The sequence below is a fragment of the Megalobrama amblycephala genome, linkage group LG6, assembly GCF_018812025.1.
Source record: "Megalobrama amblycephala isolate DHTTF-2021 linkage group LG6, ASM1881202v1, whole genome shotgun sequence".
Lineage (NCBI taxonomy): Eukaryota > Metazoa > Chordata > Actinopteri > Cypriniformes > Xenocyprididae > Megalobrama > Megalobrama amblycephala.
Genome location: NC_063049.1, coordinates 4082984 through 4110559, shown reverse-complemented (window position 1 = coordinate 4110559; position 27576 = coordinate 4082984). Strand labels below are relative to the sequence as shown.

At 38.9% G+C, this 27576-nt stretch overlaps 2 protein-coding genes across 3 annotated transcripts; both read right to left on the bottom strand.

Annotated features, from left to right (window-relative positions):
* Positions 1-495: 495 nt before the first annotated feature.
* LOC125269726 (gastrula zinc finger protein XlCGF8.2DB-like) lies at positions 496-9763 on the bottom strand. Of its 2 annotated transcripts, none has more exons than XM_048192679.1 (3): positions 9685-9763; positions 8809-8939; positions 496-2247 (listed from the first exon to the last, which is right to left on the bottom strand). In XM_048192679.1, the coding sequence occupies exons 2-3, from the start codon at positions 8891-8893 to the stop codon at positions 1334-1336; spliced, it is 999 nt and encodes a 332-aa protein (XP_048048636.1). In that variant the 5' UTR covers positions 8894-8939; positions 9685-9763; the 3' UTR covers positions 496-1333. The 2 variants fall into 2 exon arrangements, with proteins under 2 accessions (XP_048048636.1, XP_048048637.1); XM_048192680.1 differs by lacking the exon at positions 9685-9763 and adding an exon at positions 8470-8578 and having other exon boundaries at positions 8809-8941.
* A 3286-nt stretch (positions 9764-13049) lies between these two features.
* On the bottom strand, positions 13050-15491 carry LOC125269718. Its single transcript, XM_048192671.1, has 2 exons — positions 13904-15491; positions 13050-13536 (listed from the first exon to the last, which is right to left on the bottom strand). Exon 1 carries the CDS (start codon positions 15461-15463, stop codon positions 14291-14293), a length of 1173 nt encoding a protein of 390 aa, XP_048048628.1. The 5' UTR covers positions 15464-15491; the 3' UTR covers positions 13050-13536; positions 13904-14290.
* Positions 15492-27576: the final 12085 nt, after the last annotated feature.

Genomic DNA, 27576 nt, shown 5'->3' with positions numbered 1-27576 from the left:
TCACAGTTTGAGGTACTTGAAATGACTTTACTGCAGCAACCTAAGTTGGGTCTGTAGTCACTCCTTTTCTGAAACTATGTGCCTGAGGACTTTATTTTTGAAGGAGGTTGCATTTCTTTAGGTTAAGAGTGAGACCAGCCTTATGGAGACATGGGAGAACTTGATGATGGTGTTGTAGATGTTCAGAGATGGATTGTGAATACACAACAATATCATCAATGTACTCCATGCATCATTTACCTTAAAGTTCTCATAGCATGTTCCATTAGACTCTAAAATAATGCTCCAGCATTTTTCAGCCCAAAAGGAAGACACAAGAAGTCATTAGATAGGCATCTAGGTGAGTTTTAGAGTTTAGCCCTCTGTAATTGACACAGAATCTGGACCCTCCATCCTTTTTCAGGACAACACGACAGCATGTGTACTGAAACACTCCCTAACGCAGGCATATTAAAGTCTAAACCATGATTACCTGTGTGTTCTCTCACTAAAGATGAATCAGTAATTCATTTCAATATTCTTTTTTTTTATTATTCAGTTTGTCCTTTTATTAATATTTTATCATTTACATGGTTGCATTTCACACCAAGACAGAAGTTTATATAACATTTTGATTGTGAGGTATTGAACTGAATCAAATAAATGAAATCAAAATTATTTTATCAGATATTTCCTATTGGCATTTAAAATTACAGAGCCATTTAAAACAGTTTCCACACAAAAACAGGGTCTCACACCTGCATTCATTTTAGGCCCAGTTTCCTGGTATTAAGATGCATTTTGGTCGATCGGATCAAGTGGACAACGCTATGTACAGGTGTAAACGGGGTAAAAACCGTTTTGGGCTTCCACTTTTGAAGCATTTGACCAAATTGCTTTCGTAGTGGAAACCCTCATATGTGTTCGAACAGCCACAAAGGACCGCCTACTCTCTGCCTACTGACTTAATGTGTAAATATTATGGAAAGCTTGGTAGCCAGATGGGATTTAAACTTTGTCGGCTAAAGAACCAAGTTTGGTTTGGAGACAAAACAATTTAATCTCACCATTCCTGATTTCTAACACACACTCACCATGTTCAATGTGATCTTGCATCTGTCAGAAACGAAAGCTGATGCTCATAGTATGTTCATATGTAAATTGCGCAACCTTATTTTGTCCATTTGATCAAAAGATCTGATAAAAACCATACATTTACTTTATGGGTAGACACTCCCCTCGAAGAAATCAGGACAGAAGTGAACAAAAGTGACGGATTAAATCTTAATACCAGGTGGAAACAGGGCCTTGGGAGTATCTGCAAATGTGATGGCAAAATATTTTTTTTGCAATATTAAAGTTTCTTTCCAGAATGAGTTTTCAAATGATGTTTCATGTCTCTTTCATTTGTGAAACTCATGTCACACTGAAGACATGTGAAAGGCTCTTCAGTGTGACTTGTTATGTGAACCTCAAGGCTTGCATTGCTTGAGCATGTCATTCCACAGTGAAGGCACATGAAGGGCGTACCTCCGTTGTGAGTTATTACGTGTTTCTTAAGACGTTTACTGCATGTATAGCTCCTTCCACATTGATGACATTTAAAACACTTCTCTCTTGAGTGAGTGCTCATGTGGCTTTTAAGAGTTAATTTACATCTGAAACACCTTCCGCACTGATCACATGTGAACGGCTTCTCTCCAGTGTGAATTCTCATGTGCACTTTAATCCGTCCTTTGTGTGGAAAACTCTTTCCACACAGATCACATGTGAACGGCTTCTCTCCAGTGTGAGTTCTCATATGAATCTGTAGATTTCCTTTTAGTGAGAAGCTCTTCCCACACAGGTTGCAGGTGAAAGATTTCTCTCCGGTATGAATTCTCATGTGGACATTAAAGTTTCCTTTTTGAGTGAAACTCTTTCCACACTCTTGGCAGGTGTAAGGACTCTCTCCAGTGTGAATTTTCATGTGGATATTAAGGCTTGATTTTTGAGTGAAACTCTTTCCACACTGCTGGCAGGTGAAAGGCTTCTCTCCAGTGTGAATTCTCATGTGGATTGTAAGGTATTGTTTTCGACCGAAACATTTTCCACACTGTTGGCATGTGAAATCACTACTAGTTTCTGTCTTCAGAACTCTTTTTTGTGAGGGAACCATTTTTGTCATTGAGCAACTAAAAGATTTTTCTTCAGTTTTGAAACCATGATCATTTTCATAATAATTTTTCTCCTCCAGTTCTTGACTCTCCTCTTTCAGCTGCATCAGGTCTAAAGAAAAACAAAAACAAATTAACCCTTGTTTAATGGCACAAAACAACATAAAAGCATTAAAACATCAACACTCACCAACATAGTATACTACATCCTATATGCACTAAGCTACTGAAAGAGGTTATACAATTTTTAATCTAATTAATTACACGATGTGCAGATTTATGCAAACAGTTTTAACCAAAGCAACTCACGAGAGGAACAAAAGCAATCCTTCAAGAGCCAAAAATATTTGTAATATACAATTCCAGGTTTATCTGACAAATAGATTAAGAAGAGGAGAAATGTAGAGGACAGAAGTTTTACTTCGGTAAAGTTGGTTTTATATTCGCACATTCGGACATCCGTATTCAATAGCCTTGTTAATCACACTACATTGGACATTCAGTGGACATTCACAAGTAAATATGCCATTAAAACAATACTTGCCTATTTTGATCGACTGTGAAAAATGTTGTAAGTTGACAATCGTTGGTTGTCAATATCATGTCGCTGCTTAAAATTCACAAACATTAATTTATTGCACATTTATTGGAAAGTCTGAATTGATCAAAAGTCCGAATGTGCGAATATAAAACCAACTTTACCCAAGTAGAAGTTTTGTGTGTAAGTGCATTGGTTTAAGGGTGTGAGGGGGTCAGAGGTTAGTTACCCCAGTTTTCAAGGCAGGTGATCACACTAATTTATCAAATTATAGCCCCATTTCAATTTTGTCAGCAATGTCTAAAACAGTAGAAAAAGTAGTAACTGGACAAATTGTAAATTTTTTTAGATTTACCAAATAATTTATTGTGCCATTTGCAATTTGGGTTCGGTAAACATCATTCAACGGAAACTGCTGTATGTTGTTTTATTGAGCAAGTGTGGTGAAAACTAGACAAGGGTTGTGGGTGCAGTGTTCATTGATTTACAAAAGGCATTCAATATGCTAAATCATAAAAATCTGTTATCTAAATGATTACATTTTAACTTTTCGGTAGAAACAATCAATTGTATTGAGTCTTATCTTACACCCGGATTAAAACACATCTTCTTTGAGAGATCGTTCCACAGGGGTACCTCAGGTGTCTATACCAGGGCCTCTACTTTTTATTTTGTACTTGAATTATTTTCCAGATGTTTGTCGATGTATATATTTAAATGTATGCAGGTGATACTGAGATTTATGTACGTGATAAAACAAATGAACTGGTGGCAAAAAAAATTATCTGTCACAATGTCCAAAATCTCTGACTGGCTTACTCGGTGTTGTTTAAAGGTGCCCTAGAATCCTTTTTCACAAGATGTAATATACGTCTAAGGTGTCCCCTGAATGTGTCTGTGAAGTTTCAGCTCAAAATACCCCATAGACTTTTTATTATTAAATTTTTTAACTGCCTATTTTGAGGCGTAATTATAAATGCGCCGATTCTGTGCGTGTCCCCTTTAAATGCTAGCGCTCTCTGCCCCCCGAGCGCGCAACTCTATAATACATTGCATAAACAAAGTTCACACAGCTAATATAACCCTCAAAATGGACCTTTACAAAGTGTTCATCATGCAGCCTATCCAATCATGTGAGTATAGTATTTATTTGGATGTTTACACTTGATTTTGAATGAGTAGCCTATGCTCAGGTTAATGGGCTAATGCTACACTGTTGGAGAGATTTATAAAGAATGAAGTTGTGTTTATGAATTATACAGACTGCAAGTGCTAAATAATGAAAATAACGACATGGCTCGTCTCTATGAATACAGTAAAGGCCCCGATAAACCTCAAACGAAATCAAAGAACCAACTGATGCGATGTCATTTGACTTTTTGGAAGTTCGAAATGGCTTGCCAAAGCGAACCTTCAGGAAAATTTCGCTTCAGCTGCAAAACACCTTCGTACTACCATTGGTCCGTGATGCTAATGTAATAGGAGGCTCCGCCTTCACTCGCATCTTTGACTCTTTTCGTGTGTTTGAGTTCGTCGAGGTAAGATCGGGTGTATTTTGAACACCCAGTAGAAAATATATACATCAATAATTAATAACACTTTCATGTTTCATGTCAATTTTAATCACTGGTTCTTCATATCCTCAACCTTTGGAAGTGTTCACAAAGATAATTTGCTATTGCAGAGCAGAAAACAGCATCTTCTCGACATGTACACAATACGAACCAGATACAGCGTTTGAGGAGGGATCAAGTTTTCGAGGGATGTCCACACAGAACGTAGGGAATGGGATTCGAACTAAAAACTCTTTCTTTTGAGAGACAATAACTTTTTTTTATGATGCACTTTCAGCTTTACAACTTTGAACACTGTTTACATTCACATATAGGCAAGGGGGGCACTAGGGGTGGGCTAAGGGGGCTGGAGCCCCGAATGTTTTCCCAAAAGCCCCGAATCTTTCAGGTTTGAGGTTTCTTCAGTGCTCTCAAAAGATATTTTTTTTTCTAAACGTATCTATATTAACTCCCTCGGGTCGGCGGTCACGCTGGCATGATCACCGCGTTTTTTTTCTAACCAGTGTGAAAGAGACTCAAAATACTCCGTTAATGTTGCACATATAATTAAGAGTTATACACCATTTTAATCTGTGGAATATCTTCTTTTATTTGTGTACACTCAGAGTAAAAACAAAATGTTGTGCTTTTTGCAAAATAAAGAAAACTAACATGATGCGTGATCTCTCGTCTCCCTCTGAACGAACTCCAATCTGATAGTTCTCAGAAAATTAACTAACTTAGTGAATACTAATCACAAAAAAATTAGACTTATGTCTAAAAACCCTTGAAATGTCAGGTTTTAAATCGTGCAAGTCAAATCGAAAACAAATATTCTGTGTTTATGTAATCTGTATGAAAAGAGAGCCATGTCAAAGTCTGTGATTCAGCTCATTATCCGCTAATGCGGCCACGCCCACGGAGCGAGCACTATTCAGACGCAAATTCAGTCAATACATGCATACATCGTCTCACTCGTGTATTTATTGTCTTGAAAAGTGTTTTGAATAGCCATAGTTAGCGATCTCTGGCCTCTGTTAGTTCGGTTAGTTCCTGGATTGCCTATTCTTCTTTAGCAGGCATTTGTGGACAAAAGGGGCAGAGCGCCCTCCGGCTGCAAGTATGAATTGAAAACACAGTATCCAGCGCTCATAGTAATGACAATAAATCCTGAATAAATATGTGACCCGTCACGGAAACCAGGGACACAAGTCGGCAGCACAACTATTGAGCAAACTGAGAAAGAAGCGTTTTTTTTTTCAAAATTGGTGATTTTCGTTTTTTTGCAGAATCTGTTAGTTGAGATCACGAAGAAGCATCTCCGTGTTTTAGGTAGCAGTATTGGTTTATTTAAAAGCATACATTTTGAGGTTGAAATCGGCTTGTTTTTCTGGGATTCTATCTCGCCGTAGGGGCGTGTCATTGTCTGTTTGTATTTCCATACTGGAATCGGATACGCCAGCTTTTGTTTCTTTTGTTATTGCCGCCGCCCTCCAAGGGAAGCGTGGCTACTTATTTATGCAGCGCTCTGGCCGGCTCTAGCTGATATCAAAATTTAATGAAGATGGACGCCGCAAAGAATATCGCAGATGAGCTGAACCGTGGCCGTTACACTGAAAATGTTTTGAAGTACAACATACGGCTGGATTCTTTAGCTGCGGAAAAAAGAGTGGCAGGACATGTGAATTATTGGACATTTAGAGGCAAACAGACGCATAGTGCAAACTTCGGAGATGGTTACATCCACAAAGAAGACCCCGACAAAGAGAAAGTGTGCCCGAACAACTTATTTCATTGGAGGCAACGAGATCTTTTCTGTTTCTTATGGGGTGAGTTTCCATAAACATCAAAGTTTGTCGTTTTGTGTTCATTCTAAGAACACGTAGGCTACACGTTATCTCATGTGTCTTTTGCTATTAGCTAGCTCAGGAGTTTCGTTTTAATTGTAATCGTTAGCATCGAAAAACCCCCATTACTATAATGGTAATGTTAGCATCTGCTATTAATTTGAATAACGCTTCAACTGCTTGAATTGACTGGTGTGAATGACTTAGCTCATGTAAACCTTACTATTCTTGAATTGAATGTGACGCTAATAATTTTAGCTAGTTACTACTTAATATTCTTAACAAGGATTTACTAATGTAATAGTAAATGTATCAGATTAAATTCCTACGTAAGTAAAAGTATAAAGTATCCGTAGCCGTAAAATGTGCATTATAAGTCAAAAGTAAAAGTATTTATTGAAGAGTTTAATGTACAGGATGTTTTTAATCCTTTGACTCAAACCAGGTCTAACCACTAACTGAGGTCTAAACCAGGACTATACGGTTATCACAGAATCCTGTTAAAAAAAGTCCTAAAGTCAAAAAAGATAAATTACTGACATTTACAATGCACATTATGCTTTATTATTAATAGTATGCGGTCCGATTTTTCCCGTTGCGTCTGTCGTTGCTTTGCAACCATGCAGCTTTACAGGGGGTATGGCTTATCTAAATGAGATGTAAATGAGCCCTTTTGTCACTCCCAGCAGGTGAGAACAGGCGAGAACTACAAAATTAGAGGTCATTTTCTGCCCTTTGAGCATTTTTGAGTGCCTACCTTCAAATGGCCACAACTTCTCCAAATATTATCAGATTTCCATGTGTTACAAATCGTTGGAAAGCTTGGAGACTACACATTCAGAATCTGTGAATAACTAATAGTTTTTTGTTTTTTCAATAACCACGCATAAACGTTATTCCTTCAAAAATACAAACATGTACATTCATGTTCCTCACATATTATTGTAGCCTAGTTTGTGCTGAATACAGTGTAATGACACTTTTTCCATTAATATGTTTATGAACAACTGAAAAAAGCACAAATGTCAGGGCATGTCAAAACTTCTCCAGGCCCCAAATCAGCCTCAGACCCCTGAGGGTTAAAATATGTTAAACAGTTCAATATCGCTTTCTACATCATAGGTATCCGATGACAGACACGCCTCCTGTCACTCAGTCAGAGCAGCGGCAGGCCTCGAGACTCTCATTCGGTCCCGTTTAAGGGTTTTTGTTATGATATAACAGCTGATATGACAATTTTAGCACATTTGTCAGCTAAACATTCATTCAGTGTTTCCCATTAATGACCCTGTGCCGCCGCCACCGTTTCATCATAAACCCAAAAATTGTATTTTACCAACAAACTAAAATCGAAACCGTGATATGGCTTTGTGCCTTTATAAACCAGCAAAATACAGTGATTAAGTATATATACACTCTGTGCTGTGCATGTTTTAAATAGAAGTGCGCACATTTGCTCATTTGATCTGGTGATCAAAAAAATGCTCAAGGATTTATCTTTTAAAAAGAAATTAGTACAAGTGTTGTAATTTCCCTATACTGTTGTGTAAAGTAGGCTAACTAATAAAAATTGTGATTTATTTTAGAGTGCATTTGTTACATGGAAATTACTGTCATGAATAATTAGCCTATCAAAATATTATTATATTATTATTTTATTAATAATTGTTTGGCATCCTAAAACACAATGTAGACTGAGACTTTATATCACAACTAAAAAGATGTTTGTCTTTCATGTCCAGGTAAGTCAATGCTGTTTCTTTGGTCAATTTGCACACTGTATGGGCTTAAGCTCTTAAGTTTTGAGCTCTCAAAGTGCACCAGATTGATGCATTTAACCTTAAAACGTACTAAATTTTCTCCCGGGGGGGTATGCCCCTGGACCCCCCTAGAGGAGGTACACCCAACTAACTTTTATAAATTACAATCCTCTGAAACAACAATACTACAGCAAAAGCTCATTTCATGTCAGTAAAGCTGTTAACAGAAAATTAAAATGTCATTGGACAAATATAAATTTGGGCTAAGCCCCGGACGTTTACAATGCCCCTGGCTCCGCCCCTGCATATAGGTACATTACGCACTGCTTGAAAGGTCATTTTCAAAAATCCATAATAGGGGCACTTTAACAATGCAGTGAAGCAGCGCAGAGTCTTCTTACTAGATCACAAACTAAATTAATTCATTACCGCCAACTATTATTATATCATGCATCTTACGGCTTTATAGTCCGTACAACAAGAAATCATCTGATCATTATGAAAAGAACGTACATGAGTGGATATTTCACTCGAGTCGACTGTAAGTTATGCAAACCAAAGATTAAAACACTGTTTACTTCAAAGACAAAAGCACAAACAGGAGGTGAATAACAGCCTTTTAAAATGATGAATTACCTGCTTTATTGCACTCTATATCAAATGTCTATTTCTGATTTAATTACAAAGATGATCTGCCATGGTTTAATCTGTCCCGCCACAGTTCTGTAATGAACCTAAAAGATCACTAATCAAACAGAAAATAATGTAGATCAACAAATGTAGAGATAATTACTCACATTTAATTGTTTTAGGTTTACATGAATGGTTTTCTTTGTTTTCAATTCAGAATTACATATTTTTGTTACACAAAACTGTTTTGGGCACTCATATGATGCCACAACAATATAATTTATTTCCATAGAGGCCACATTTTAATAAGAATGAAATGAGTTCAGCTTTGAGAATGAAACTAACCTGTTTGTTCTTCAGTTTCTTCATGTTTCACACTGAACACTTCTTCAATCTTTATGTCTTCACTCTCCTCTTTAATAAACGCCATCTTTATAATAGTGTGTCACGAGAGCTCAGATGAACCAGGAGTTTTTCTGTGTGTTTGAACAAATTGACATGTTTAAGATGAGAATAATTAACAGAAATAAAAATAAATCCACAGTAAATCAGTATGGCTGATTGATGTTGTCAATTGGAATGTGTTTTCATATTATATTATTAACAGTTTTACTGAACTTTGTTAAAAGGTCAGACATCAGACAGCACTGCGGCTAATGAACAGAAAATGTTGAGAAATTAAGGTCTTTCTTTCATCAAAACTGAATCAGAATATATGGGTTCATATTTTGAAACAAATCAGGTTAAATATATCAAGAGGGTGGTAACAGTTATGTTCAGAGTTAGGGAAAAAATGCAATTAAATTAAAACGATAAAGAGTTACTGAAAATGAATACATAATTGAACACAAGTGCTATAAAACTGCTTGTACAAACTAAAAACTAGAAGCGCTCCTGAAAGCCTCTGGTGTTGTAGGATGAAACTCTTTTCAAGAGATTCGAAACACTGATTGAATCATTTTTGACATGCATTTGATTCAGTTGACTCGGAAAGCTCGTTTCTTCACAATTTACTAGAGACTGAATTCATGTTTATAATAAACTGATGCACGATAAAGGGGGCAAAATAAGACGCAACTTTTCTGTTACTAAGAAAAAAACCTTTTCAGTTACTCATGTGGATGTTTTACTCACAGAAATAACGCTCTTAAAAGTTAGCTATTACATTATATGAAGGGACTAAGCCTATTTAAAAACTTTAAATGCTTACAAAACACAAACCTTTCTTCAGCCGATTCTCAACAGACGCCCAGCGCGCCGCGGTCTTATGACGTCACAACGCCACTCCAAAATAAAAGTCCTGGTCACAGGCTAAAAACTCTAAAGTGCATAGGCTATATACAAGCAAAATAATCAGGGGCGGATCTAGAAAATTATTTATGGGGTGGCAAGGGGGTGGCATGAGAACTATGAGGGGTGGCAACACTGAAGTAAGCGTCCTTGCATGGTTCTTGTGGATTCAAGTAATAATATACATATTCAGTGTATACACGGGGGCGCACATTTTTTAATGGTCTACAAATATTAAAGACTTTTGTGTGATAGATTTTGCCTGAACCTGATAGATGAACTGGAAACTTAAAATGAGTACAAGTTCATATCAATATTAATTTACAAAGCATGACAAACAATAAAGATTATATATGGATATAAGCCTCATTGCATCAAGTACTGGTTTATTTAGTCACCAACACCTAGCAAATACATATAAACCACAAGTTGTAGTGCATTTAGATTAAGATGTGATGCATTCAAATAACCAACAAATATTTTCAAAAAAAAAATCACAGGTTTTAGGGCAACAAGAGCAACAAAATGTTCAAACAAAATCTAAAGTCATCAAATATCTTGGACAAAACAAACATAAGAAACAAAACCAAGAATTTTAGTGCAACTACAGCAACAAAGTTCAAGTATCTTGGATTTTGGATGGAAAAACAAAAAATCTTATTCTTTCTTTTCTTTTTGTTACCAAATATGGATGAAACATACAAGCAAACAAAAAATCACAAATTTTGCTGCAACAAGCTTATGGCCAGCAAACTAATAAATTGTCCAACAAATTAGAAATGTCCATGACTTTGGTGAACATGTGTACAATTGCAGACACATCTACTACTTGCATCTAAAGGATACAAGTGATTTGAATCTAAAGCAGCTGAATGCGGCGATTACCATGTTGTTCAGCAAACCTTTTTACAAAGTCATCTAAATTCAAGGCCTTGGTGCGTTTTGACTCAATGCTGAGAATAGCCAAACTCGACAATCTACTCTCTGCCATTGTAGCCCTTAGGTGATTTTTTATAATCTTCAGAGCTGATAAACTTCGTTCACATGTGGCGCAGCTAACTGGTAACACAACAGCTATTTTGCACAACCTGAACAGTTCAAAGAAAACATCCTTATATGGTTCCAGAAAATGAACAAACTCCATCAAAGTAGTAGGACTTTCTTTTCTATTCATCTTAAGTCAATCTAGTACTCTCCCTACCTGGTGAAGCTCATGCTTAATATCTTCAACACTTGACTCATAAGCATTAGCCAAAAGGAAAATCTCTTCCTCCTTCAAAAAGCTACTGCTTGATGGATTTAGTGCCTGGATGCCTTTCATGATGTTGCAATTGTTATCTGAAAAACGTCTTTCCATTTCCCCAATCATGGTGTCCAAGACAGGGTAGAACACTTTGACTCGAAAAGTTTCCTTGCTATCTGGTTCTACATGCTGTCCAAGTGTGGAAGTAATGACGGAGTCTTGAAATTTCTTAGCTATCTGTTTTGGCCGCTTTCGGATGTTAAGTGTTGTTGAAATGTCACTCTTTTCACATGTCATAAGTATCTCCGACCAAAGGTCTTCAAAAAAGGACTCACTGCGATAATGTGTCAGTGTCTCTTTAAGCACATCAATGAGTTCAACAGCCTTAGCGTGGTCAACAGATTTAGACTGGAGCATCTCAGACAAAATATTAGAGTCATTTAACACCTTTCGAAAGAGTACAAGACATCCAACAAAATAGACATCAATTTGAGCCAATATGCCTTTAGCTTCAACAGCTCTTTGAGGATTGTTCTCAGCTGAGATCTCTTCAAGCACTTGCAAAATAGCAGGTAATCTATCCATGACATTGCGACATGCTACATGTCTGCAAGCCCAGCGTGTATCGCTAAGTCGCTGGAGCTCCCTTGTTACACCATCATACATGTTCCGCTGCACTTCAAGCCATCTCTGATGGATGTAAGATCCAGACAAAAAGACATAAAGTCTTTCCAACAAAGAAAAGAAATTGCCAGCATCGGGCACACTTTTGACAGCATCTACTATGACCAGGTTGAGACAGTGTGCACTGCAGTGCACATAAAATGCATGCTTGGCCACTGCTTTTATTCTTGCTTGGACACCTGAGTGGGCCCCACTCATTACAGCTGCCCCATCATACCCCTGACCGACAAGATTTTTCTTGTACTCCAAACCATACTTCTCCAAACACCCAATTATTTTCTCAGTTAACCCAGCAGCATCCAGCTTCTCTGCCTCTTGAAATTCTAGGAAGCTCTCATAAATCAGACCATTGTAATAGTATCTCAGGACAAGTGAGATTTGCTCTTTTTTCTGAACATCTTTAGTTTCATCTACGATGACAGAAAATTGTACACTCTCTTTAACTTCCCGCATGATTTCCTCTTTTACCATTCCAGCCAAACAAGCAAGTATTTCATTCTGGATGGTTTTACTTGTATATTTAGCATTTTTGGGTTGCTGTTCAAGCCTTTTTTTAACAATGGGATCATGGTTGCCCAACAAATCTAGCATGGCTAAAAAAACACCTCGTCTGTCTGAGTCTGGAGACTCCCGGTGACCCCTTTGGGCTAGATTTTCAGAAGCAGTTAGGACAAGAATTTCAGCTAGTGTTTTGATGTATTTTCAATTTTCTGTTACCCTTTTCTGGTAATGTTCATCCATGATATCCAACAGTGAGGTATTTTTGTCTTGCATCTTTTTGTTCTCTGCCCATGCAACCATTGCGAAGTAAAGGAAAGTAAAAACGCTCTTTGGAGCATCAGGGAGAGAAAAATGTCTACAAGCAAAACAGTAACAGGCATTTCTTGTCTGTGAATATTCAAGCCATGGATGTTTTTTATACCAGTCAGCATGGAGGCTCCGCTGGACTCCGCCTTGAAAGGTCTTTGGAAACAGTAGTTTTGGCTGGGTTGGGCCATCAGACCTAAATTTTGATATATCTAAAAGACAACATAAAAATGTCAGATAAAGTCAAATAAAAATCACTTATATTCAAATACTACAATATTCCAACATTTAACACCTAATAGTTTATTTATAGTTACCTGAAATATCTATTTCTATCAAAGATATTTTTAACATAGGCCAAGTCTCACCAGTATCTAATAGCAAAAGCACTGATTGTAACCATAATAAGTGTAAGCTTCTGCACACTTCACACTACAACGAACTATAATTAAGTGCAAGTGCCTAGGAACTTTCCCAAGAAGGAGTAATAACACACACAAAAATAAAATATCCGAAGCGCTAAATCACTTCACTTTAAAACACGTATATGTATATAGCCGGCATTTATTTAACAATAAACCAAAATCCAAAAATTACTTTTTTTCTTCCGTTACAATGTATTTAGTTGAAACCACAGTATCCCTTGCAACTCAGAAATCAATGTCCTTTTAGTATAGAAGCAAATGTCCTTTTAGTATAGAAGCAAATGTCCTTTTAGTATAGAACCAAATGTCCTTTTAGTATAGAAGCAAATGTCCTTTTAGTATAGAACCAAATGTCCTTTTAAAAGTAGAATCAGAGCTCTGATGAAAATAATAAACCCCAAAAATATTAAATAAAATGTTCTACCCGGGTAGTGTGGTTTTTTTTTTTAAGTGTAATGAGATCTCAAGCGCTTATCTGTGAGATGAAATGAAAACACGTCGAATGGAAATGGAAGTTCCTGCTGATAGAGACTTCTTGCACACTATGCTCCTTCGCCGCACCTCCGTCTGTCCGATGGCGGTGAATCCAATGGCGGTATCAAATCATGCATACAAAAAACCAACCTGCATAACAGGGCAACATTCAATTACTCTATCAAAATCATTTCCAATTTCTTCCAGATCTGGAAACAACATTACTAAAAAACATATTCATAATTGTACAGCTGTTTACAATTTGAAAAGGTTACATATTTCTCTCTGTCATTACACGTTAACTCAGACTAGCTTATTACATCGTAACCTAGATTACACGGCTCATAATAGCATCTCAGATTCATGTGACTCAAATTACTCTCCAGTTGGTTTTTACTCAAATAAAACACATCAAAATATTGAAATATCAAGATCATAGTATTTCCACAAAATAGTATTTTGCAAAAGCAATACTTAACTGCGTCACGCTAGCAGAGTGAACACTCTGCAAACTCACCGGAGAAAACAGAAAACAATCCACAAATCCTCGCCAGCAGTAAAACGCCTCTTCCCTCGCGACACCGTTCAAAAGATGATTTCTGTGTAGAAACTAGAGCTCTAAAACTTTATGTTTTTAAAATTAACTCAGTGTGTTTTTTTTTTTAGAACTCTGTTCACTCCCATTCGGTCGCGTTCTTTTTCCCTTCTCCCTACTGAGAACTATATTAGTTTCACCTCTCTGCAGTGCCACTACTGCCATCTGCTGGGCAATAATGATATGCAGTTAAAAGACATAACTGAAAATAACCTAATTATTAGATAAAACCTACTCTGCTTTTAGGTTCATTTTAAGTAGGTTACATCCTCCCCCCCTTAATCTGCATGCATCCTTGCATGCTGCACCCTACACTATCTCAGAAGTTAAAGGTGTCAAATGACATATGTAAGGTACTGTGTCAAGGGTTTGGGAGAAAGCTTTATCTAACCCAGTTAAAATTGAGTGCATAACTGTAACTAGTGGGTTCCCTAAAGTCGGATATGTCAACTTTTTGGGAGCTGTTCTATCTCTAGAAGACCTTCTCAATGGCACCTCATCATCAGAGATAACCTCAGTTTTCTCAAACTCTGTGGGATCTTTTACATTCAATCCCTCCTCCATCTCATTCAATCCAATGTTTGTTCCATTTATAGGAGTACAATGTTCAATCAGATCTGTGACAGGAACATTAGGAATGCTTTCCTCAGCTCTTACAGTCTCAGGTACAGGTGAGTGTTGACCTCGACTGACCTCACAGGGTCTATCACCTACATCATACTGAAGTTCAAATACTGGAGCTTCAGGGTTCAATGTAGACACATCAAAACTTGTTCTAGCAACTTGATACTCAGGAACAGACTCATTCACCATTTGAACATACTGGTCATCTGATATTCCACCCTGAGACCTTTGCTTGGGTCTGGCTTCCTTTTGAACCTTCCTGCTGTCCTGCTCAACATTTTCCTGGATACTTTCTAACTCAGGGTATGGGTGATCATAAAGAGAGTAGTACTCAACCTCATCCTCCATCTCAGACAATTCGTCATTATCTTCAGCACCATCACCCTCAAAAAGAGGTGAGTTATCAGATTTCTGTCTGAATCTTGACTTCCGTGATGGCATATCTCTCACAGTGGATGGAAGAAATCCACACGGCAAAAGCAGGTCTCGGTGTAAAACTCTTTCGGGACCATCTGTATGTTCGGGAATGACAACATATACAGGGGAATCTTCAATACGTTTGACAACAGTATATATTGTATCACTCCATCTATCAGCAATTTTATGTTTCCCCCTGATGCCAACATTCCGCACCAAGACTCTGTCTCCTGCTTCCAATGTGGCCTCCCTTACTTTGCGATCAAACCTCTGTTTGTTCTGCAAAGCATTCTTTAAACTGTGTGTTGTGGCTAACTGATAGCTTTCTGTGAGACTCTCTGTCAACCTCTTAACATACTCAGAGTGAGACACTTTAGTGATTCCCTCTGGGCTCAGCCCAAAGGCTATATCGACCGGAAGCCTTGGTTGGCGACCAAACATCAGCTGATATGGGGAGTAGCCGGTAGTATCGTTTTTTGTGCAGTTATATGCATGGACAAGGGGCTGCACAAAATCCTTCCATCTCGCTTTGTCCTCTTCTTAGAGCGTTCCCAGCATTTCAAGAAGCGTCCTGTTGAATCGCTCCACAGGATTCCCACAGGGGTGGTAAGGTGTGGTTCTCGTTTTTTATATTCCAAGCAGCACACACAGGTCTTTGATCAGGGCTGATTCAAAATCGCGACCTTGATCACTATGCAACCGCTCGGGAAAACCGTAATGGATGAAAAAGTTGTTCCATAGCGCTTTCGCCACTGTCCTTGCCTTTTGGTCTGCTGTCGGAACTGCTACTGCATATTTGGTAAAATGATCTGTTATGACCAAAATATTCTTTGTTCCTTTGCCGTCCGGCTCAAGTGAAAGATAATCCATACAAACCAACTCTAGAGGACGTTGTGTTCTTATGTTCACAAGGGGAGCACATCGTTCAGCACGTGCCTTTCTGCGTATACATCTCTCACAGGTCCGAATCTTTTCGCTCACTTCCATAGCCATACGGGGCCAATAGAAACGGGCACGAACTAAGTCCAGTGTTCTATCAGTACCCATATGTCCAACAGCATCATGAAGACTTTCGAGCGCCAACTTTCTAAACCTTTTGGGAAGGACAAGCTGATGGAAAGGCTCACCTTGGCTCATGCGCTTTCTGTACAGAACATTGTTTGAAATTATCAACTGCTCCATTACTCTCAGCATCAACTGGACCTCTCTGTCTTCCTGACGTCTTGATCTGAATGAGAGTCGCTTTCCTGTTTGGACAATATCTATTACTCTACTGATGGCTGAATCATGTCTTTGCTCACGAGCCCAGTCTTCAAGTGACATTTGTGGTAACGTACATGATCCAAACTCATCAGGTTGACTGAAACCTACAGGAATAGCAGAGGCCCCAATCGCCAAACATTCAACTGGTACAGGCAGTGGGAAATCTGGTACTGTACTTGTCACTGAAACACACTGATGCCTCTGACACACTGCTCTCACAGCCTCAGATGGGAAATCAGCTCTCCTGTCATCCTGTAAGAACTGGGTGATGAACCGCTGGACACGGTCCTCCTCATCTTGGAGAGCTAGATCAGGTTTATGATGGTCATCAGGATGCGGACGCCTCGAGAGACCATCCGCGTCTTGATTCTTCTTCCCAGCCCTGTACAGGATATTGAAGTCAAAGCTAGAAAGAGCGGCCAACCACCGGTGACCCGCTGCATCGAGTTTTGCAGATGTCAGGATGTACGTCAGTGGGTTATTGTCTGTCACAATGGTGAACTTTGCTCCATAGAGGTAGTCGAAAAATTTCTCAGTGACAGCCCACTTTAAAGAAAGAAATTCGAGCTTATGAGCAGGATATCTTCGTTCACAATGGCTAAGTCCTCTGCTCGCATAGGCTATCACTCTCAATTTGCCTGCTTGCTCTTGGTATAGAGCCGCACCAAGACCATGAGTGCTTGCATCCGTGTGTACAACGTAGGGCTTCTTTGAGTCGGCGAACCCAAGAACCGGAGCTGTTGTGAGCTTATGTATGAGAGTCTTGAAGGCGTCTTCACATACCGATGTCCATCTCTCATTGAAGGGCCTTTTGAAATCTGCACTTGAAGAATGTTTCGAGCTACTGTGAGAGAAAGCTGACTGTCTTTTTGGAGGCAGGTACCCAGCGGTTAAGTCATTGAGAGGTCTTGCAATTTTGGAATAGTCTTTTATGAATCGCCTATAATATCCGGCAAATCCGAGAAAAGACTTAAGCTCCTTGATGTTATTTGGCCTGGGCCACGTCGTGAGAGCAGCTATCTTGGTTGGGTCGGTCTCTACACCACTTGCAGACACCACATGCCCAAGATATTTTACAGACGTTCTAAAGAATTGACATTTCTCAGGCGAAAGCTTTAACCCAAATTCCTTCAATCTCTGGAGAACTCTAAGTAATCGGTCCTCATGCTCCTCAAGAGTAGCTGAGAAAACTATGACATCATCAAGAAAGACCAATACTTCTCTCAAATTCATCCCACCCATGCACTTCTCCATTACCCTCTGAAAAGTACTGGGAGCGTTCGTAACTCCCTGCGGCATCCTGTTGAACTCCCAGAACCCCATAGGTGTGACAAAAGCCGTTTTACACTTGTCTTCCTCCTCCATTTCCACTTGATAATAACCAGACTTGAGATCCATTATAGAAAACCACTTCGAGCCGGTCAAAACAGAAAAGGCCTCTTCAATGTTGGGTAAAGCGTATGCATCTTTGATTGTTTGGCTGTTCAGCTTCCGATAATCCACGCATAGCCTGATGTCACCGTTTTTTTTCTTCACCACAACGATTGGAGAAGCAAAAGGACTTTCTGAATCACGTATGATGTTAGCATCTTGAAGTTCTTTTAAATGACGTCTGACGGCCTCATAGTCAGAAGGATGGATCGGTCTGGGCCTATGTTTAAATGGAGTTGGATCTGACAAGCGTATTCTGTGTTTGATTTCAGTGGTATGACCAAAATCGAGGTCACTGAGTGCAAAAGCGTCTGATACCGAATTTAATTTCCTGGTGATTCTCTCTTTCCACTCTTCAGACAAAGGAGAATCAGTGAAATCAAAAGTGAGTTTTCCACAATCAGACACATGCATGGAATTGCATGTTGCAAAAGATGAAGTAACGTCATGGTGGAGTAGTTCTCCTGCATTGGGAGCTGGGAGAGACGACACAACCTTTGGAAAGGAGAGTTCAGCAATGTTGTGACCTAAGGGCACTTTGATGTCATGTACCGTGATATTTTTAACTAAGACAGGCACCTTGAAAGATGAAACTGTTGGGCTTGTCATAATGTAGCTACAGAACAGGAGACCTGCAGGTAATCTTGATTTGGGAGGCTCTACTAAGAGAGTCGTATCTGTTGCTACAGGGACATGTCTTGTGTAGCCAGTTAAAACCACCCTTTCTCCTGCAGGAATGATGACACTCTTCTTGCTCTGCAGCTTCACAGTTCCCACTCTACCATTTTGCCGATTTATTTTGAATCGGTGATACAAATGTTTCAAAAGTGGAGAACCATGACTGTCCTTGGTCCTGTGCTTCACAGACTCACCCTGGATAAGTGCACACTTTTCATAGAGAGGATCAAGTGTATTGGTGCCTATCAGCAAGGGGACATCCACATTTGTCCTGTGATCAGTTACAACAAGTGCAAGAGTGTGAATTTTTTCAGACTTTCCCATGATATCTTCTGGAAAGTCTACGTCAACTTGAACATAGCCCAAATAAGGTACTTCCTGACCACCAGCACCTTCTATGTCTAAAAGATCATGGATGGGAAAAATGGGCTGATGTGAAAGATGATTCTCATGGAAAGACTTTGACACTGTACTGACCTGAGAACCTGAATCCAGAAGGCTATCGCACTGGACTCCCTCAATGATAACAGTTGACGTACATTTTGGCCCTACTAACCCCTTTGGAAGAGCACCTTCAACCATCTGAGCTTGAGAATGAGTTTTACAGGTGACTGTTATTATTTCTTGACTTTGTGTGGGACGTTTCATTTTATTTCTGGGCGCAGTCAGTCCCTCCACCGCGACCCGTTCCAGTTTAAATGGCCATATTTGGTTTGCCATTCATCTTGTTTTTCTTTCAGTTCCTCATATTTCTGATCCACTAAAGGCTTATTTGGGGGATTTTCACACTGTCTTGCTAGATGCCCATCATTGCCACATTTAAAACAGAACCATGCCTTTGGCCTGGGCTTTGGTGCTGTCTGTTGAGCTTGAACCTCTGCCACCCTAGCTGAGGGGATTTCTTGAGCTGGATTTTGAGTTTTCATGTCTCTGTCGCCTTTGCTCCTTCTTTTTAGTAAGCTGCATTTTTAGTTCTGCAACCTGCTTCTGCAATGCTTCAGTTTCTGTGATGATAGTCTGCAGGACATTAGCACTAGCATCATGAGAACAAGGAGCTTCATTCACTAGCTGCATATTCAGAAAGGATTTGGGCTGGGTAGTCCCTAAATGCCGTTGCATGCGATCATGCTTTGCGGCTCTCCTATCTTCCTCTGTTCTCACCTGTAACAGGAATTCCGAAAAATCAGGAGGCGTTTCTGTTTTAAGCCCTAACTGCAATGCCAGAATGAGAGACTGATCCCAGCACCCACGCCGAAACTGCCGCAGTAACTGTTTATTGGCATCTGCTTTATCAATGCCACCTCTCTTTGACGCAGTAGTAATCAGCACCTGTAATCACTGCAGGTACTCTGAGGCTTTTTCTCCTGTGTTTTGATGAGTACCGAGGAACCTTGTGAAGATTTCGTCCCCATCCTCAACCAATCCATATGCTGAATCAATAAGTTTCACATAATCGCAAGGATCTGCATGTGGGCCTAGCTGTCTGATTAAATCAGAGGCTGGTGGAAGCAGACTTTCTAAAATTGTACGTCGCTGCATGTCAACTGGAATTTTGTCTTGAATCATAAGCTCTACATGGAGAGACCATGTCTGGAAGTCCACTTCATTAGGAGGCTTAGGAAGTTTGCCTGAAAATGGGCAAAGTCGTTTTGTTCCTTGATTTGTAGAAATTGAGTTATCACTTTTAATGACATGCTCCACGATGATCTTCTGAACGTCTGGTGGATTGAAAAGATCATTGGCAGAGGCCACTTCATTTATTGGAGCTGGTTGCGTTACTGTCATCCGCTTTCTGGATTTAGCGGCAATTGTGGGCAAAGCATACTGGGTTTTTTTCAATGTATTGGGGGGTTTACGAATTAAAGGGGTCCCACTATCATCAGAGTCTTGCTCACTGTCAACATATGAGCTATCACTTAAATCTAAGGGTTCTGTCTGCACTGGGGATTTCTTTGGAGTAGAAACCACTTTATAAACCCTATCTACACGCCACATAATATTAGGGTGTCCAACACTAGAGAAATACTTTGGAAGGACAGGTGCTATGTTTGTGAGAGATTCCTCTGATTCGAACTCTACAAGAGCTTTCACACCATTCTCTTGCCCTGTCTGCCTCAACCTGAGAATTTTGTTAACAGATCCAAAAGTCGAGCAGAATTCAGTTATCTGTTCATCAGTATCAGCTGTGGTAATACCTTCAATGTACACAGCATTCTTTAAATTTACACCGCCCATCTGTTCAGTGTCCATGGCTGGTTTCACACAATGTACAACGTAAATTAAAAAAATATTTACAAGAAAAAAATATTACAATATATCAAATAAATCAAACTGGCAATGTAACCCAAAAAATATATATATATCGATTATTTCTACTCCTCCTGGCTGCTGGCTCGCCACAATATGTAAGCTTCTGCGCACTTCACACTACAACGAACTATAATTAAGTGCAAGTGCCTAGGAACTTTCCCAAGAAGGAGTAATAACACACACAAAAATAAAATATCCGAAGCGCTAAATCACTTCACTTTAAAACACGTATATGTATATAGCCGGCATTTATTTAACAATAAACCAAAATCCAAAAATTAGTTTTTTTCTTCCGTTACAATGTATTTAGTTGAAACCACAGTATCCCTTGCAACTCAGAAATCAATGTCCTTTTAGTATAGAAGCAAATGTCCTTTTAGTATAGAACCAAATGTCCTTTTAGTATAGAACCAAATGTCCTTTTAAAAGTAGAATCAGAGCTCTGATGAAAATAATAAACCCCAAAAATATTAAATAAAATGTTCTACCCGGGTAGTGTGGTTTTTTTTTTTAAGTGTAATGAGATCTCAAGCGCTTATCTGTGAGATGAAATGAAAACACGTCGAATGGAAATGGAAGTTCCTGCTGATAGAGACTTCTTGCACACTATGCTCCTTCGCCGCACCTCCGTCTGTCCGATGGCGGTGAATCCAATGGCGGTATCAAATCATGCATACAAAAAACCAACCTGCATAACAGGACAACATTCAATTACTCTATCAAAATCATTTCCAATTTCTTCCAGATCTGGAAACAACATTACTAAAAAACATATTCATAATTGTACAGCTGTTTACAATTTGAAAAGGTTACATATTTCTCTCTGTCATTACACGTTAACTCAGACTAGCTTATTACATCGTAACCTAGATTACACGGCTCATAATAGCATCTCAGATTCATGTGACTCAAATTACTCTCCAGTTGGTTTTTACTCAAATAAAACACATCAAAATATTGAAATATCAAGATCATAGTATTTCCACAAAATAGTATTTTGCAAAAGCAATACTTAACTGCGTCACGCTAGCAGAGTGAACACTCTGCAAACTCACCGGAGAAAACAGAAAACAATCCACAAATCCTCGCCAGCAGTAAAACGCCTCTTCCCTCGCGACACCGTTCAAAAGATGATTTCTGTGTAGAAACTAGAGCTCTAAAACTTTATGTTTTTAAAATTAACTCAGTGTGTTTTTTTTTTTTAGAACTCTGTTCACTCCCATTCGGTCGCGTTCTTTTTCCCTTCTCCCTACTGAGAACTATATTAGTTTCACCTCTCTGCAGTGCCACTACTGCCATCTGCTGGGCAATAATGATATGCAGTTAAAAGACATAACTGAAAATAACCTAATTATTAGATAAAACCTACTCTGCTTTTAGGTTCATTTTAAGTAGGTTACATCAGCAAGGTAAACATATATTGACATATGGTCATTTAAATCATAACTTATAGGTAATAAGAATAAATAGGTTTTGACTATTTTATGTTAATGTAAAAAATATTTGAAAAGGCACTCTAAACACAACATACCATGGGGACCTGACACACAGGGTGCTGGTGTTTCAAGCTCTCTCTCTTCTCTTTCAATGTCTGAGCTCTCTTCCTCCCTTAGCCCTCTCTCTTCCACCTCTTCACTCACTTCATGCTGTATCTCTTCTGTCTCATCACCTCTATCTAGCTCTTTGTCATCCATTTCTATATTTCTCTCTTCCACCACTTCATCTTCTCCTCTGCCTTCCACAACTTAATTTGTACCTTTTTCTGTCTTATCTGCACTTTCCCCTCCCACATTATCTGACTCTGATTTTCCTTTTCTTTTTGGTTTAAAAAAACTGGATGTCAGCCTTTCTTTTCATAGTATCCTGCAAGACGTAACAAGTACAAAGTTTAGACTTTCTAGCTTTCTAAATGTACACTACACTTAATAATTTAATCTTCTTAATGAATACAAATTAAAACATTAGGTTACAACATAACTGAGGGATTTAATATGCATGTTTACATGTATTTATATTTCTGCACAAATTAGCAAACTTACTAGACATAATTGGTTCACATTGTGGGCTAACGTAAATGTTAGATCGAACTACTTCCACGAATCTGCTATTTAATTGTCATAGCAAGCAAGCAACTACCTCAGGCAATACTAAAAAAAGTAAGTTAATCAATAGTTGTATTTTTTAGTCTAAATCATGCATCTGTAAAAATATCATATGACAGTAATTCAGTACCTGAATTTGTTGATGTGATCTTCGATCGACTCCAGCACCATATGCGACGGAGAGTGCCAAATGAGTCGTTGCCATGTGACGTCACTTGTCAAAAGTTCCGACTCCGACAATCTTGGACAATACTGAAAACTTACACTAAACAACGTACTTTCGAAAATAGATTAGTGTTGAAATGTTTGTCATTAATACGCGCGAAGATGAGATAATGTCGGAATAAACTATAATAATACTTATATGTATATTTACATAAATGCTTCGATTTGTTAAAAGAACCAGATAGAGTCATCTATTCATGATCACACTGGTTGCGTTGCGAATCACTAAGCAGTTCAAAAGAGTAATTTGGTTGGACTACTACACAAAAATCGAAAAAGACGTGTTTTCTTGCTTTTCTCCGATTATCTCATCACATTGAAGCGCCGCTGATGTAAATCGGTAGAGGAAACAATTTATATTAAACATTGGGAATTTGGGATACAGCTGCTGGGGTGGCAGACGGGGTCTTTCTTAGGGTGGCAGTTGCCACCCCATGCCACCCCGGTAGATCCGCCCCTGAAAATAATATGTCGGATGGATTATAGATGAATACATGTTTAAATACATGCTGTCCAATGATGTGCTTAAAAGAGCTGCCAATAAATGAGTGTGAAGCACATCTGATATGCATTCTCTGTAAAGCTGCTTTGAAACAATATGTATCGTGAAAAATTGAATTGAATGAGAGATTCTGTCTAAAAGACAAAATTATAATTTTTGAGTGCAGAGACTAATTATACCAGGGTTTGATTTTTGAAGTTGTATCACAAACAAATATTTTATTATTATGCAGTAAACAAGGTTCGTCAATTAAATTAAACCTTTATTAAGGCAAAAGACCTCTCAAAAATCACAAAAAATAAACATATCCAACATGTCACACATACCTGTATGTTACTCTCAGTTGTGCAGAATTAATTATGATTTTTGCATGTGTGTCAACAGTTGAAAAAACAAAGTTTGTGATTCTTGAATTTTCAAACAATCCAATATTTGTTTTCCAAATTTGCTTGACATTTTTGTGCCACTGAACTGGGGAACCTGATTTGAATGTCCCGTGAGAAATTATGTTTAGATAACTGTGAGATATTTGGCATGCTAAATATCTGGACCTGTCGGCGATTCAAAATCCTGCTGTGTGAAAAGTGTTCTGACTGAAAACTACATCGGCAATGACTGACAGCCAATGAGAGAGCAAGATACAGAGCAGCGGGGAGGAGTTATAGACCACAATATCAGCAAGCATGGCTTCGTACACATAAACATTACAATTCTATCAAACAGAAACAAAGCACAAACATTTGCTTGACCATCCGGAACAGCAGCACATTGAAAAGTTATGTATTTAGCTCCAACTGTCATTGCAGAACACACAATCCTTGTTCCTTGCGTCTCCCCAAACATTTCCTCCTCCCTATTCTTCTTGTATTTTTGTTGTTTTCGCTGCAACTCAGCGCACAGGCAATTCATATTTCAAACTTCTTGCGGGCTGCCGCTTTTAATAATAATGGCCGTGTGTCTCAATCAGCTCCCTAGTTCAGTAGTCAGGGCACTGATCAGGGTATCAGCTCCCTAGCTCCCTAGGTCCTGAAATACTGATTCACGACCTAGGGAGCTAGGGAGCTAATTGAGACGCAGGGCCAGTCTCACGTGAGAACTCTGGTCTTGAACGAGTGATATCACGTTGTTTCCTTGTCACGTCTTGCGCGTTTGGTTGTGAAACGTAGTTTGCGTGCCAGACAGAGTTGTCGGCGATTCTTCCTATTGTAAAGTCATGCAGTGTGAAACCCTCTGTCGCCGATCCATTGTGCAGTTTGAACACAGCAGCGACTAAATGATGGCCAAGATAGTCATGCAGTGTGAAAAGTACAGTGACCCGACTACTTTGAAAATCGTGCAGTCTGAACTTGGCTTAAAGCAACCTCAGCAGTAGCAAACCCAGTGCTTTCATAACAAAGCAGCATGATGTGTAACAACTTCAAATGGACTTCCTTCCAAGTATGGTATCCACTTTTTCACCACCCATACCACAGTTAGACATTCTTTTTCTGAGACTGAGTATGCTTTCTCAGCTCCTCGAAGTAAGCAAGAGGCATAAGCAATGATATGCCCTCACCTTCAGACTCTAGACCAGGGGTGTCCAAACTCAGTCCTGGAGAGTTTAGCTCCAACTTGCCTAAACACACCTGCTTGGAGATTTCTAGCCTTATAGTAAGACCTAGATTAGCTGGTTCAGATGTGTTTAATTAGGGTTGGAGCTAAACTCTGCAGGACAGTGGCCCTCCAGGATTGGAAACCCCTGCTCTAGACCAATGTCGCTGACATCAGCCTGTACATGAAAAGGTTTAGTAAAGTTAGGGGTTACAAGTACGGGTGCTTCTACCAAGTTTTGCTTGAGAATGCCAAATGCCTGTTGGTACTGGTCAGTCCAAGACCAAGTGAGGTTCTTTTGTTTTAGAGAGTGCAAGGGAGCAGATTTCTCTGAAAACTGGGGTATAAACTGGTGATGCCAACCTGCAAGTTTCAAAAATCTTTGCACCTCTTTCACAGTTTGAGGTACTGGAAATTACTTTACTGCAGCAAACTTAGTTGGGTCTGTAGTCACTCCTTTTCTGAAACGATGTGCCTGAGGACTTGATTTTTGAAGGAGGTTGCATTTCTTTAGGTTACGAGTGAGACCAGCCTTATGGAGACATGGGAGAACTTGATAAAGATGTTGTAGATGTTCAGAGATGGATTGTGAATACACAACAATATCATCAATGTACACCATGCAACATTTACCTTTAACTTCTCATAGCATGTTCCATTAGACTCTAAAATAATGCTCCAGCATTTTTCAGCCCAAAAGGAAGACACAAGGATTCATTAGATAGGCATCTAGGTGAGTTTTAGAGTTTAGCCCTCTGTAATTGACAAAGAATCTGGACCCTCTATCCTTTTTCAGGACAACATGACAGCATGTGTACTGAAACACTCCCTAACGCAGGCATATTCAAGTCTAAACCATGATTACCTGTGTGTTCTCTCACTAAAGATGAATCAGTAATTCATTTCAATATTCCTTTTTTTATTCAGTGTCCTTTGATTCATATTTTTTCATTTACATTGCTGCATTTCACACCAAGACAGAAGTTTATCTAACATTTTGATTGTGAGGTATTGAACTGAATCAAATAAATGAAATCAAAATTATTTTAACAGATATTTGCTGGTGGCATTTAAAATTGCAAAGACATTTAAAAGTTTCCACATAAAAACAGGGTCTCAAATCTGCATACATTTTAGGCTCAGTTTCCACCTGGTATTAAGATGCGTTTTGGTCGATCAGATCACAAGTGGACAATGCTATATACAGGTGTAAACGGGGTGAAAACTGTTTTGAGCTTCCATTTTCGAAGCATTTGACCAAATTGCTTTCGTAGTGGAAACCCTCATGTGGTCGAATGTGTTCGAACAGCCACAAAAGACCGCCTACTCTCTGGAAAGCTTGGTAGCCAGATGGGATTTAAACTTTCGGCTGAAGAAACAAGTTTAGTTTGGAGACAAAACAATTTAATCTCACCATTCAACAATGTTCTCTCACCTTTCCTGATTTCTAACACACACTCACCGTGTTCAGTGTGATCTTGCATCTGTTAGAGCAGAAACGAAAGCTGATGCTCGTAGTACGTTCATATGTAAATTACGCAAGCTTATTTTGTCCATTTGATCAAAAGATCTGATAAATCCATACATTTACTCTATGGGTAGACCCACCCCTCGAAGAAATCAGGACAGAAGTGGTTGAAAGTGGACAAAAGAGATGGACTAAATCTTAATACCAGGTGGAAATGGGGCCTTAGGAGTATCTGGAAATGTGATGATAAAATAAATTTTTTTTGAGACATTAAAGTTTCTTTCCAGAATGTGTTTTCAAATGATGTTTCATGTCTCTTTCATTTGTGAAACTCATGTCACACTGATCACATGTAAACGGCTTCTCTCCAGTGTGAATTCTCATGTGGACTTTAATCCGTCCTTTGTGTGGAAAACTCTTTCCACACAGATCACATGTGAATGGCTTCTCTCCAGTGTGAGTTCTCATATGAATCTGTAGATTTCCTTTTAGTGAGAAGCTCTTCCCACACAGGTTGCAGGTGAAAGATTTCTCTCCGGTATGAATTCTCATGTGGACATTAAAGTTTCCTTTTTGAGTAAAACTCTTTCCACACTCTTGGCAGGTAAAAGGGTTTTCTCCAGTGTGAACTCTCATGTGGACTTCAAGCCTTGCTTTTTGAGTGAAACTCTTTCCACACTCTTGGCAGGTGAAAGGGTTTTCTCCAGAGTGAATTTTCATGTGGATATTAAGGCTTGATTTTTGAGTGAAACTCTTTCCACACTGCTGGCAGGTGAAAGGCTTCTCTCCAGTGTGAATTCTCATGTGGATTGTAAGATATTTTTTTCGACCGAAACATTTTCCACACTGTTGGCATGTGAAATCACTACTAGTTTCTGTCTTCAGAACTCTTTTTTGTGAGGGAACCTTTTTTGTCATTGAGCAACTAAAAGATTTTTCTTCAGTTTTGAAACCATGATCATTTTCATAATGATTTTTCTCCTCC

Coding starts and splice junctions, on each gene's coding strand:
- LOC125269718 (XM_048192671.1), bottom strand. CDS start 15,463: ATGTTTGGTCGCCAACCAAGGCTTCCGGTCGATATAGCCTTTGGGCTG.
- LOC125269726 (XM_048192679.1), bottom strand. CDS start 8,893: ATGGCGTTTATTAAAGAGGAGAGTGAAGACATAAAGATTGAAGAAGTG. Junction 2,248..8,808: donor AGAAACTGAAGAACAAACAG/GTTAGTTTCATT, acceptor GTTTTTCTTTAG/ACCTGATGCAGCTGAAAGAG.